This window comes from Apus apus, chromosome 2, assembly GCF_020740795.1.
Source record: "Apus apus isolate bApuApu2 chromosome 2, bApuApu2.pri.cur, whole genome shotgun sequence".
NCBI classification, from domain to species: domain Eukaryota; kingdom Metazoa; phylum Chordata; class Aves; order Apodiformes; family Apodidae; genus Apus; species Apus apus.
Window position 1 is genome coordinate 131,647,089 of NC_067283.1, and position 13,543 is coordinate 131,660,631.

Genomic DNA, 13,543 nt, shown 5'->3' on the forward strand with positions numbered 1-13,543 from the left:
CACTGTTATTCAAAAACAACAGGCAATATTCTAGCATCAAGTCCAGACTGACTCCAATGCAAGGATGTCTTATGGACAGAGTCAGAAATCAAACAGGTTTTTTTTCCTTTTTCTCTTCCTATTGAATAGTGGGAGGTTTGTTTTGTTTCTTAACATATATAGACTTTAAGGGTAATTGGCTAGATTATGATTTGCATTGTGCAAAATAAGTCTATTTAAGTACATTATCCTGCATTACAAAGTAATTTCTGACACCTAAACAGCACTCAATTTAATTACAACATACTGAAACAGTACATTTGACTCCCAAAGGAACCTGCTTGGATCAGAATATGATGATATATGCTAGCTGCTGATCATCTTTCACCATCAGATTTGCAATCAACTTTTTTAAAGAACAATCTCAGAACATCTGCATCATCATATTATTTTGTGGAAAAAAGCCCTCCAAACCCTAGCAATTGCAAGCAACAATATGCGCCTATCCCAGACTTGTAAGCAGACGCATCTAAATGCAGCAGCTTTTCTGTCATGTCCAAAGGAGGCAAACAAAAAAGGCTTTGATTTTGATTTAGCAAGCATCAATTTCTGTGGCAGAATCCCCATTGGGTAATTCATCAAGGCATGTACTCTATATCTAGTGTGGCAAGACAGCAAAAGCACTTACAGTCTCCAAAAAGAAGAACAGCTGTGATAAAACTATTAAGCATTCCAGGTGATTAACTAACAGACACCCATTCTTTCAAGACTGTCCTAAACCAATGCCTGAGACCATGCAATCATATTTGCTGGTGTCAGGAAGAAATCAAGGCATCATGGTTTTCTGTATTTCTTCAAGAAAGAACAGAGTATTATGCAGAATCCACAAAGCTCTTTCTGAAAGAATATAGAAGTTAACTTAGGAGGGTGTATATAATTTGTCTTGTAGCTCTACAGAGGAATGCTGGTGAATACCTGAAATGTAGGCAGCATTTTTATCTTTGGAGTACAAACGCTCAAAACCTGTTTGAAGCAAAAACTTTAAGGCAGCATAAACCAAAGAATTCTGTTTCTGCAGGTCTCTGAAGATTAAACATGATTGCTTTCCTTCCTCAAAATGAAAGGAATTGGAAATTACTAATTTACCAACTGACATGTCAAGAGTAAGAAGCCTGGCTGGTCAGCTGTCCTGAGAAGCAACCACACAGGTTCAACGTTTATTCCACAAGATGTGGTTCTGCCTATGCAGAAGAGTCTGAAGTGGGCAAAGAAATACTGAAACACAGGCTCTCCCTTAGACAGCAGAGAACTTGCTATACATGCTCTGAAGACTCTGCTTTCATACCAAGCTCTCGATGAAAGTTTCATGCACAGATTCATCTCCAGAGCAGCAGGCTTGCTTATTAAATATAGAAAACCCAAATACATATTTGCTTTTACAACCACAGAGAATGATGTAAAGAGAGTTGTAAGGAAATTAACAAAATAACAAGAGGAGCATTCTTCAAAATACTTTAAAATTTTAACAAGGGAGACAACAAATAATATTCCCAGAGAGCCCACCGTCTTGCTTCTCTTCCATTTGCTCACATCGACTGTTAGGAATTCAGAGAAGTAAAATATACACTCCTTACTGCACAGATCCCCTTTAAAAATTGCAAAGGACTTTGCTTTTGTTTCTGGAGATGCAATGCATTCTAACGGTGATCTCAGTGTAAAATAATCTAATATTGACATTAAGAAAGTAATTTTAATTACTACCAAAAACTAATATGAATGAGATAAACGGAAGACCTCTCTCTTTTACGATCCTAGAGTTAGGAGATCCTGCAGTACCACTCAACCAGTGTGGACCACTGGAACTCCAGAAACTGAGTTTTATCACTGCCCTCCATCTGCCAATGAGGAATGAAAACTAAAAACACCAAGTCCAAAGACACAGTAAAATGCTGCAAACCAGTTTCCAAGAAGAAAACCTATGACTCTCAAAGCTATTCAATGACTGTCATTTGACCTCACTGGGCATCTAACTACATCCTTTCTTTCACAGACATAACCAAGGCTGCTTTAATGAGCATCTCTCAGCTTTCTTTACCACATTAGTAACTCTCAAAATCCTTACGGTTCAACTCAGTATTCTTTGGTGCCTCCTTTCAAAACTGATACAAACACTGACTTCTTCTCAAAAAGAGCCAAGTTATTGCATCCCTGTTTTTTAAATATCATTTTTGTACATTGTAGTGTTTCTAGTTCTAATAGTCAAAAAAATGTACCTTTTACAGTTCCAAGCAATAAAGTAGCCAAAAGAAACAGTAACACTGTTCACAGAAAATGACCTTTTCAATTAGGAAACTCTCTCCTAACTCGAATACAAGCATGTACAAAGCTAGCAGATACAATGACACAATCAACACCTATGTGGTGCAATTGACTAGAAAAACAAAAATTGGAACAATAAATGTTAATTTGTATTTGCTAACCATGAATGATATGTCTGGTGCTCTGCAAGGTGCAAAATCCCTTAAAAAAGATTCTCTTGAAAAATTCAAGAATTATATAGGGAAGTCACATATAGGAAAGTCTTTGGAGATAGCATTCATTCAGTTTATAAAATAGCTACAATAAAAATTGAATGCTGTGAACACATGCTGGCTGCCTTGGCTTAAAAGGGCCACCAGGATGCATTTGGACTGTAGAGTTTAGAAGCAGGAACCAAATTATGGCTGTATTTTCATATGATGCAAGTGCATATATTTTCAAAACTGTAATTTTGTGGCAGGAAGACTGAGTCATGTGTGTTTGCATGATTCACAGAACACATAGTGAGGAGATCTGAAAGAAGGGGAAAAGCCCTGTATCACTAAACTGGGAGATTACTCCTTTAGCAAGATGTGGTTTCAAAACAGGAGCAGAATGAGACAGTGAGCCCAGCATCACTAGAAGAATCAGAAAGAGGGAACCACAAAATCTGCCCTCGAGATGAACAGGAGGACTCACAGGGCTTGGAGAAGTAGATATAAGCACATGAAGAAAATTTCAGTAAAGCATTAGAACTGAAAGGGTAACAAATTAAAATTTAGAGATGCTTTCTGAATGACTTCTAGAAGACAGAATAGTGCACTAACCCCTGGAAGAGAAAAGATGTATCAATAAGCTGGAAAGGGCAATGGACTTCAAAAGGTAAAACATACTCTTGCTTCTTGAATCAATATTTCAAACCTTGCTGCAGTTAAGAATATGTAAATCCCACTTCCTCAAATCTCTATTCATTACAGCAAACCCCTTTTTTTAACTAAAAATGAAAAAGGCCTGACCATCCACCAGATCTGCACAAACTTGCAGCACACTTGAAGGGTTACCAAAATACATTTTTCTTCCATATTCTTCAGCCTCTCCACCAAGAGGTGATCAATCAATACCAATTCCTTTAGCTCTTATATTTCCACACTTCTTTCGGTCTTTGTCAACTCAATATTGTCAACATGCAAAATTCTGCAGAGCTTGTTACAGTCTGCTTCTAAAGGGATGTCCATAATGAATGAGAACCATATGGGTGGTACTCTTAATAGTTATGTCCACCACTGATGGTATTTCCTCTCAAACTTCAGAAATATTTCCTGCCACCTTTGACTTACACTTTGTTCCCATTTAAACACAGTTACATTGCAGGCACAGTTCCAGAACATATATGCACATTAATACTGAAACAACTGGCTGGATAATTTAAATCAATTCAAATGTGTGGGTCCTACCACGTAGTTATTCCTCACAAAAATTTCACAAGATTGCCAGATCCCAACAGCAGGAAAATGAAGCTGTTTTATTTTTAAGAAGTAAAAACAAATGCACAACTTTGTTATGCAACATGATGGAAAAGCTCAAGTAAAGCTGCAGCTTCATGCCATAGGAATTCGGGCAGATTTTTAGAAGCTGGATCAGTTCAGTATTTCTTTTTACATTACAGCCCTAAACCAGCTGCAAGAACATTACTACCAGGTGGTGTGCTGTGCCACAGGGACAAAACCAAGAGGTCAGTGAAACTCCAGTTGAATTGACACTTCTCAAATTCCGACGTCTTCAGCAACTTGTCTCAAGTTCTTCTTTAGTGCTCACAATGAGGCTATTTCTCCATGCTCTGCCTATGCCTGGCAGTAAAGAAGAAATTACTACTAGGGAAAAAAATAAAAATACAAAACCAAACAGCACAGAGAAATTAAATTAATTCAGCTTTGATATGTGAAAGCACACCTCCATGAGCTACCATGGGATGGTGGTGCAGCCTTTTCTACCAGCACTGATCCTGACAATCTGCTCCTCTGCTGGCATGCAAAGGCAAAGTTCACTCAGCAAGTTACAGATCAAGTAAAGGTTTCAGATCAGATTCAATGAGTAACTACCTTTAGGTGCCCAGAAGCTCAGTGCTGCTGAGATTTCCCCCTGAAACAACACACAAGCCAGTGCCAGAGAGTGCTCTGCTCTCTCATATAGTGCACAGGTGTGAAGTACCTTGGACTGCCTATCCAAAACAGCTAACTCAGTAGGAACAGAGAATTGTCATACAGGTTGAAGGAACCTTGGGAGATCAGCTAGCCCAAGCCCTTCTGCCTCAAAGCCTGTGGAGTAAGATCAAGTTGCCAGAGGTTTATCCAACAGGACTTTTTAATGTCTCCAGTAATGGAAATACCATGACCTCTCTGGACAATCTTTTTCAGTCTGGCCATCCTTACAGTGAAGAATTTATTTCCTAGTATCTCGTTGAGATTTATCATGGTCCATTACTTGCACCTGTTGCCTCTGATCCTATCACTGTTCACCTCTGAGTGGAGTTTTGTTTCATCCATCTATCTTCTCTACACCCTCCCATTTGGTAGCTGTAGACAGCTCACAACAGAAAAGATGATATAAAGTTAGTTATATTTAACTACCAACTGCCTGCAGCTCAACAACAGGGAAATACTGGAGACTAGATGCTTTACTTCTGGCCTTGTAAGAGCCTCAGTAACTTACAAGACATGGTATCCACAGCACTTATCCCTCCTCCAGAAAAGATGTCCATATTCTCACCATCAGAAGGTTGGTGGGTAGAACTGGTTTGTGTAAAACACAGCTAGGCAAGATGAAGAGGTGAGCATTAATTTTGATTAAGCCTTTTGAGAAGAAGCCTCATTCTGAAAGTGAAAGCCATGAATTCAAATCCTCCTTCTGCTTGCTCAAGCTCAAGTCTATAACATATTCCCTCAGTGGGGGGAGGGAAAGCTACCTACCAGCAGTGGTTTATTCTGGATGGAAGTAATCTCCATCACTCTTGTCCTGCTCAAGGACCAAGCAGGAAACAGTTCAGGAGGGATGAAGACCCAGAATTAATGGCAGTGAGGCAGAAGTTGCTCCTGCACTGGGCCTGCTCTGTGCTGATGACTCTTATGTACAAGAAGCAGAAAGAACAGATGTACATCGCAAAATGCAATGTGGTGCAGAGACAGCTGAACTTCTCAAGACTTGAGCCAGTGTATATAGATAGTATGGTACAGCATGGCAAGGGCTTCACCAGCTTTGCAGAGGAACTGTGTGAATGTGGATCTTGCATAGCAGAATACTGAATGAAATCAGCCTTGCCAAACAGGCCAATATGGCTAGACTTTGTCTGCATCCAAGTAAAAATCCAAGCACTGCTGTGCCCCATGGATTTCTCAATTTAATCTCTACTCGCCTCAGCATCACTGGCTTTGTGCTCCGTTTCACACCATGGACATTTCTGGGAACAAAAAGCAAGACTGCACTTTTGAAAAGACCAACTATTCTAAATATGCATCAGGCATCCCCTGAGATTACCAACCAGATCCCAGATCCAACAGTGCAAAGACTCAAGACACAGAAATGCTTCAATTCAAAAAAGACATAGGTGTGAACTCAGCACTGACCTGCTTAATCCTATCGATACTGAAACAGATGTTAGTGTGCACAGATGCAGCTCTACCTGCTTGGGGAACTCTGAAGCTGTAACAGTGGTGCATCAGGAAACAGGAAAGAGTTTGAGACATGTAATTTTGGATGTGGAAGCCAGCTAATACTTAAGTGCAGAAGTCGTTTTCTGCACTTAGCTTTAGTCCATGACCTAGTAGTAAGAGATCAGGCTTCAGAAGATTTTTTGTAGTTATTCCTTGATGTACATATTTGGATGAAAAAAGGATGCAGCAAACAAACTAGAAAACTGGTAAAGATATACATGCACAGGTCCTGAAAAGTACTAGATATCATGTCTTTGTCTACTCTTAGATATATTGATTTCTCTATGTGGACTTTTCAAATTGCTATATAAAATAATTTTAAATTTTATTTTACCCAAGGTGTCCTGGTTTGAGCCAGGAAGAAAAACTGGCTTCATCCTGGCTCAAACCAGGACACAAAGTTTTACTCCAGTGTTGTTTATTTTAATAGCATATACACAGATCACAAGGAAATTTGCAAGCTATGATAATCATGCTTTATAGTCCAAAATATTCAAATCAAAATGTGATAGGTGATAAAGACCCTATGCACACCAAGGTAGTACCAGTCCTGAGAAACTGATTTATTTGTTCCTCTCCAGCTAAAGGTCTGAGTTACAAAACACTACATTTTCAGCAAATATTTGCAACCCTGCTTAAAAATATATATATAAACCCAGCTATTTCTGCAGCATGATCTGCATGGTGTCCCATGACGCATTCGTTACTTTCCGTACATTTGTAGCAAGATGCCATGCACAGCGCCATGGGTTGAAAATAGGAGCAATAATGTCATACAGACTTTGGAATTTATTACTACCATAAAAGAAGAAGAAACTTTAATACTTTGAAAAGCAAGTAATTACATGTTGTGACCCAAACCCTTCAATTCATATTGAAAAACCTAGTGACCCACAGTCCTTTTAGGGAAAGAGGTTTTCAGTCCTGTCGAAATACTGAAGATAAAGTCATTATGTAGGATTATTGGAATAATGATGCAAGGTTAACACTCAGACTTAAGTATTTCCAGACACATTTTCTGCGTTTGGCAGGAAACTTGTTTTGTAAGACACAGAATCGTCCTAATATAACAGCATAGCAACTGCAGCTTAAAACAGAAGAAGTCAGTTAATGGACTGTTAGAAGACTTTTGCTGTATAACAGTGTTTAGACCCATGTATTTAAAAAACAGGTGGATAATCCAAATGTTCAGTTACTAGGACACTAACAGTTATGTCCATGGCAATTTTGTTTCTGTTCTTTAAACAAATCATCACTCGCAAGCACTAATGTTAAAACCAGAAAGCCAGTCTAGTACACAGTGGCTATAAATGCCAAATCAATTTTCAGCAGATAATAAAGCCCATGTTTTACAATCAGCAATGCACTGTTTTACTACCCAAAATGTAAGCTAATAATATATAGCTCTGCTAAATGGAAAATGCAGATATGCTGTTAAGAAATGGGCTGGCTGTGAGATGATGGATCATTTCTGCTGGGACCTTCTTAAAGCTATGTGCAAATGTTTTGAAAATATCACATGATGTGGCCATGTGTTAAAAATTACAGCCAGTTAAGTTCTCTGCTAAGAAAAATATGTGGGCAATTTATGAAATGCACTCCAGGATGGAGATATCTTAAGTAAAACCAGATTTTGAAAACAAACCCATTTTTTTTGAAACATGAACTTAAAAAAAAAACACAGTTGCAGCCACATCTGGAGAGCAGAAGTAAAGAAAGGGTGGTCTGACCTAATACCAGGCCATCTTCTGAAAGAGCAGCATTATTTCTGGGCTACAATGACTGTGATCACTGATTGTCCTTTTAAGGAAACCATGCTGAATACTGCCATGGGCAATAATAAAGCATTTTGTAGGCCAACATCTGTTCTTTGAAAGTACTATAAAATGACTGATAGATTTGTAATGTTTCATAAATAAAGCCCAGAATAAACAGTTCTTAAAAAACAAAACAAAACAAAACAAAGCAAACCAACCCCAAAACACATTCACAGTAATCAGAGAAACCAGTGTACCGTATTAGCTTTGAACACTGCTCCCCCAGCATCAATTATTTAGAGATAAGCACTTCCTAGAGTTCACTACATAGAATGACAAAACGGTTAACTTGGTTACTGCAAGCTGCATGTTAACGGGATTATCTTTCCAGAGACTTTTCTCAGAGTTACAGCAGTGCCTTAACAGAGATCTGAATCGCTTTTACAGCGTTTCATTAGCAAGCCTCGCTGCTGCTGCTTTGCCCTGACAGGGAAGCAAGGAGGTGAGCAGCCAGTCACAATTATAACAGTACAAGCACTTTGAAGGGCAAATTTATTTTGTGTAGAAGTGTTTGTTATCGCTACACATAAAGCAGAACCTGTCTTTATTACTTCCTCTTCTTTTCCCAAAAGAAGAAGGGCTTCAGATGTCAGAACTACTAAAGGGATGCTTCTCAAATCAAGACTTCACACATACACAAAAGGCACTGACATATCAGATTACATAAAAATACACAGCCTTTTAATCTCCTGTACATAATGTGCTTACTTTAAAAATACAAAATCTGACCCAGATGGTTAATAATGACCAGTTGAAAAAAAACAATACTACAATATTAAAGGGCTAAAATATGCTGTGAACAGATTGAGAGGCAGTTCATCCTAGAGGAGAGTAAAAAAGTGCAGATGGGTGTCAAAAATAGCCAAGTGTCAGATCTGTTCAAGTATCTCCATTCTGGCACATGCTCCCAGTCACAGCTGTTAGTGTATTCTCTGTATCCAAGTGCAAGGTTTTCTAACACTCTGAGCTGACATTAAAACACACTTCTTGCTAGCTACTGCTTTAAGAGAATGCTGGAAATTAAAGATTTATTTAATGGTAAAGCTTAACAAGTATTGATAAGGGTATACATACTTAGCGTAGCACATGCTATTTTGATAAAAGATGCATGAAATTTTAACCAGCAGGTAGATTAAGTAATTTAAATGCCAAAGGCTTAATAGGTTTTCAAAAACCTCAACTCCAGGCATTCCAATAGTGTTTGCCAATAGCCCCAAATAATGCACATCAGGATCAAAACTGATAAGACTGTGTCATTTTGGTACATTTAGATAACTTAATAAAACACAGAAATGGTAACCTGCATAAGAATATGAGTTTCATACAAATATAAAGGAAACATCAGAGGATGCAAATTATGCAGAATGCGGTTTTCCACATTAATGAATAACCATGATACTTGTAATGAAGACCACATTCCCAGGAACGTAATGCATGCAAATCAAATTTGACATTTAAAGGGTTAAATTGACCTTTCATAGTCCTCAGTTGTTATCTATGCAAATTAATTTGCCCATATTTCCACCATATAAATCCTCTTAGCCTTGTGCTTTGAGCAAACAGCCCACTTTCTTGCTACAACCAGAGGATCAGAAAACATACCAGCAGTAGGGTATGGCCATGTACAAAAATCCTAAAAGGAAAACATTCTTCCAACAACTGGCAATACCTACATGCAACTGTGGTTGCAGCAAACTGGCAGATACTGTTTCAAAACACCATCTGTGAGGTGTACAGACTCTCTGTGATCAAGCATAGCCTCTTCTGCCTGTCCTACCCAAATAATCCACAAGAACCAGCCAGCTGTAGGATCTCTAGCCCTGTCTTTTTTTATCCAGAGACACAGGCTGCTATAATCAGGCACATGGCTCTCTCCAGCCCCTAGCAAAGGAGAAAAAAAACCAAACAAAACACACCAAATTCAATCCACTCAGTCATGGTCAAGCATGTTGCAAAAGCCCTCAGACAAATCAGCCTGCATAGAAGCACCGTTTTCATTGGCAGCAACACTTATCAATTAGACAAGCGATCACAAGATCCAAGTATAATATTTTCCTGAGGAAACTGACCTATTAAAATTTCAGCTCCACAGCAATTCCTCTAATTCAGCAGATTTTTAAATTGTTTTATTTTGAATCAACATATTTCAGTGATCTGCCTGGTGACAGTTAAGGACTATGATTTAGGACAACACTGGAATAATTTGCTTTAGAAACCTCCTTCACTTTTCTAACATAAACAGCTTTTCACAGGGATAATTTCAGCCGATGGGCGAACGCTATGAATGATCTCTACCGATTAAATGTTTGCAGATTCAAGGTACAGCTGACAGTCATGAAAGCCAGCCTGAAGCTGTATTTCTCTTCACTAAAAATGATCCCCCATGCAGAGACCCGCACCCACAGAGCTGGTGACTTTCTGCTATTTCTATCCCTTTTCCTTGAAACATCCAGTCCTGCTCTAAGTATCATCTCTGGCAGTTCCCTCGCACAAATTCCCCTCCCCCAAACATATACACAACAGAATTAGCATCCACGATCGCTCCATACCCGCATCAGCTTGCAAATCACCCTCTATATTAAAAGAAGAAAAAAACAGAACAAGAAAATGGAAAAAAATATTATCTAAAAACAATTAGTGTTTCGTAATTTAAAAACAAAAGAGCTGCAATAATTTCAACTCACCAGGCATCCTTGGATAAAATATACCACACTGTAAATGGCTCTCTCCAAAAAGCAAGCTTATTTAGGGCTCAGTGCCTCCTGTTCTGGAATGAACAGAGAGAAGAGAGGAGGGCCATCAGAACTGGCTGTGGCAGCGTAGCTGGAGGCAGGATGCTGGGCGCGTGCGTTTGCCAGGCAAAGACAGATGGAGAGCTGACACTCTGTATTGCACTTGGAGCAGAAATGTGAATGATGACAGGAGCACATGTGGCCTTGAACCCAGCCCTGTCTCTTCAGGCAGAACAATGACAGGGATGTGTGTGCAAATTATCACAACCCCAGCTCCCCTCAGCTGACTCCTTTTACTCTACCTTTCACACCAAGTTCCAGATGACCAAAGAATAGAAAGTAAAATGCGGAGTGATAAGCCAAACACTGAATAATTCATTTTTTTCTTTAAAACTTAACCCTTTTTTCTGCTGGCAGCAATTAAAGAAGCTCTCCTCCAAAAGTGGAAACAAATTCATTCTTTGTTATAACAGTCAGAATTTTGCACTCCATAGGACTATGTTTGTTTAGTTTTGCTGGAAATTCAAAACATGCACGAGGATAAACAAAAGAGTCCACTATCCTCTTCCTCCCCTTCCTGCACTTTTGGCATTATTATGCTGTTTTACTATCGTGAACAGGGTATCAAAATCACTCCCTTTCTCAGATTCTCAGTAGTATGTGTAAAATAGAGCACACTTAGAAAGCAGACCACTTTTATTTTACTATAGTGCTTTTAACCCCCTGGGATTCCTGCATTGATATGTTCCAAACACTTGCAGCTTACTCTCCTTTACCTTGCATGGTGATCCACGGGGGATGAAAACAAAATCTTCTCTGTAAAGCTTTTTCAAAAGCTAAACAATCATGTCCTCCCAATTTCTGATTTTGCACACCCCTTAAATGTTTATCCTTCACATGAATAACATATGCCTGGCTAGGTTGAATGCATTCTTCCCTATTAAGCTTTAATGGACACCATGATATATAAAACTACAAGTCTTTGTTATAGTGCTTTATCTAAAGCTGGCTATTTTCTTCTCAGCAGTCCCTCTTTAGTCCTTTGTAAAACATCTTTGCCGTTTAGGAGAAACATACGCCTGACTCGCATGCCTTCTGTAGCACGTATAGCCTTGCACAAAATTCCAGGCACAAGGAAAAACATCTTCTTCTTAAAACTCTCCCTCCATTTAGCACTTGCAAAAGCTTCTCCCTTTAGTAACAAGTATTTCTGCAGCAATTAGCGCTGAAGTCCTGGTTTTGACTTTGCCTTTGCAATACACATTTAAATCCATATTCTCTGTTAGATCTTGCGGAGCTGAATTCTTGTCACTACAAGACTCATCCTTTTGTACTTATATATGCATCCCCTTGATTTTGCATTATACCATCTCCTGCCTCAGCTACACAGAAACAACCCTGATTTCAGGCCTTCCTCTTACTTCCTCTAGCTGCCACAGAGCCCGATAAAGAGCTATTTAGGAAAAGGACACATATGTGAAATTAAGCAAAAAAATAACAACCCTTCCAATATCCGGAGTGAACTCATTAATATTTCTCACTTAGAGCAAATGAGTCACTCAATTTGCTGATATTTACACAGTAACTTTTTTACGCTAAGTGCCACCCTTAAGCTTTGCTTAAATAGGAGACTCCAAACACAGGACTGGCAAATCCAAGATGATCAAAGAAGCAGCTCCCTTCACCCCAGTAAACATCGCAGCACTAACAACATAATGAGTCTGCTACTTGAGGCAGGTCTTTTCTTCATCAGATATCTGCTGTAATGAAGTTCTCTATAATGGATTTTTGAGTGTCAGGAGAGCCCAAGAGAAAGAAACATTGAAACATGAAAACGTTTTCATGACAGACCACTTTCATAAAGGGGGGGAAAGCAAGGGGGGAAAGGGAGAGAATAACAAGCAAAGTCTGTGCATGGAGGCCTTTAAGGAATTCACTGTTCTTTTTGGTTTATTATTTGATGCACTCCTTAAAACCAGTCAGTTAGTATTGTATTTGCTGTGTTGTTTTTTAATGCTGTACTCTACATGAAAGGAAAAATTTTCACAGTTGGAAATGCAACCTTTCATCAACATAGATGCAGCCTGAATCAGCTTCAGAGTAGAAAGAAACGTGTCAAAGGTATGACGTATTTTAATAAAACCTAACAATATTCACTCTTAAAAGTAGGTCTTAATATCAGTACATTGTAAATCCACAGACCACAGCTCACAAAATTGAACTTCCATATGCTGTGTGATTATGCATCTTTTTTCTGTGTGTAAAAAGCCTTTTTAAGCTGTTATCTGACTACAGTAATTGCCATTTAAATTGATCCACGTCAACAAAACCAGGATCCCTGGAGATTCTCACCTAGAAGTCTGCTTGTGGAAGGGGCTAACAGAATGCCTGTGCATCTGAGACTACTTCAGCATTTTCTCAAGCAGCCAGCTGCATGAATAGTTTCTCCCTCTCATTATTTAATACACTAAGGCAGGCTGCAACCCATTTGGCAGTCCTCCCTGAGTAAGTATCTGTGGATATTTATTCGCTTTCCCCACCCCCCATTTTTAATGCAGTCACTTAAAGCTTGCCCTAACAGTTTTTGCACCAGCTCTGAAATTTTAGGAAGCCAAGCAAAGGTGGACAGCTCATTCTATAAAACAGTTTTATTCTCCCCTAGGAAAGGAAATGCACTGCTTTTAATATGGGAACAATTCTGCTGTATGACAGGAGTCGGTACTATGTGTAATACCAAAATGAAAGAGATATATAGTGAAAAATCCAGGAGGCAATCTTTGGCCAGTTTCTTTATGAGGCACATTATGCTACATGTTCCTGGGTGAGAATCAGCAGCTCCTTCTCTGACAATCATTCAAAACACTTCTCAAAATAATTGTAAATAATCTTCTACAGCTCTTGATACTGGAAATGGGTAAAGAAGGCAAAACAAGCTCCATATTCATATGTATTTGAAGAGGGGTGGAAAGGAAGAGTTTTATGCAGTGGATGATATACAGTCACCAAGACA

General features: G+C 38.9%; 1 protein-coding gene across 4 annotated transcripts in view; it reads right to left on the reverse strand.

The window, feature by feature from the left end:
* The window catches only part of RUNX1T1 (RUNX1 partner transcriptional co-repressor 1), a 115,668-nt gene that overhangs the window by 69,496 nt on the left and 32,629 nt on the right, over positions 1-13,543 (reverse strand). For 2 of the 4 annotated variants that reach the window (XM_051610507.1, XM_051610508.1), the window contains exon 1: positions 10,486-10,651. The exons of the other annotated variants lie outside the window; for them this stretch is intronic. In XM_051610507.1, the coding sequence (XP_051466467.1) occupies positions 10,486-10,492 (7 nt within the window). In that variant the 5' untranslated portion in view covers positions 10,493-10,651. Of the gene's footprint in view, positions 1-10,485; positions 10,652-13,543 lie in introns of those variants that run through there. 4 annotated transcript variants of the gene reach the window in all.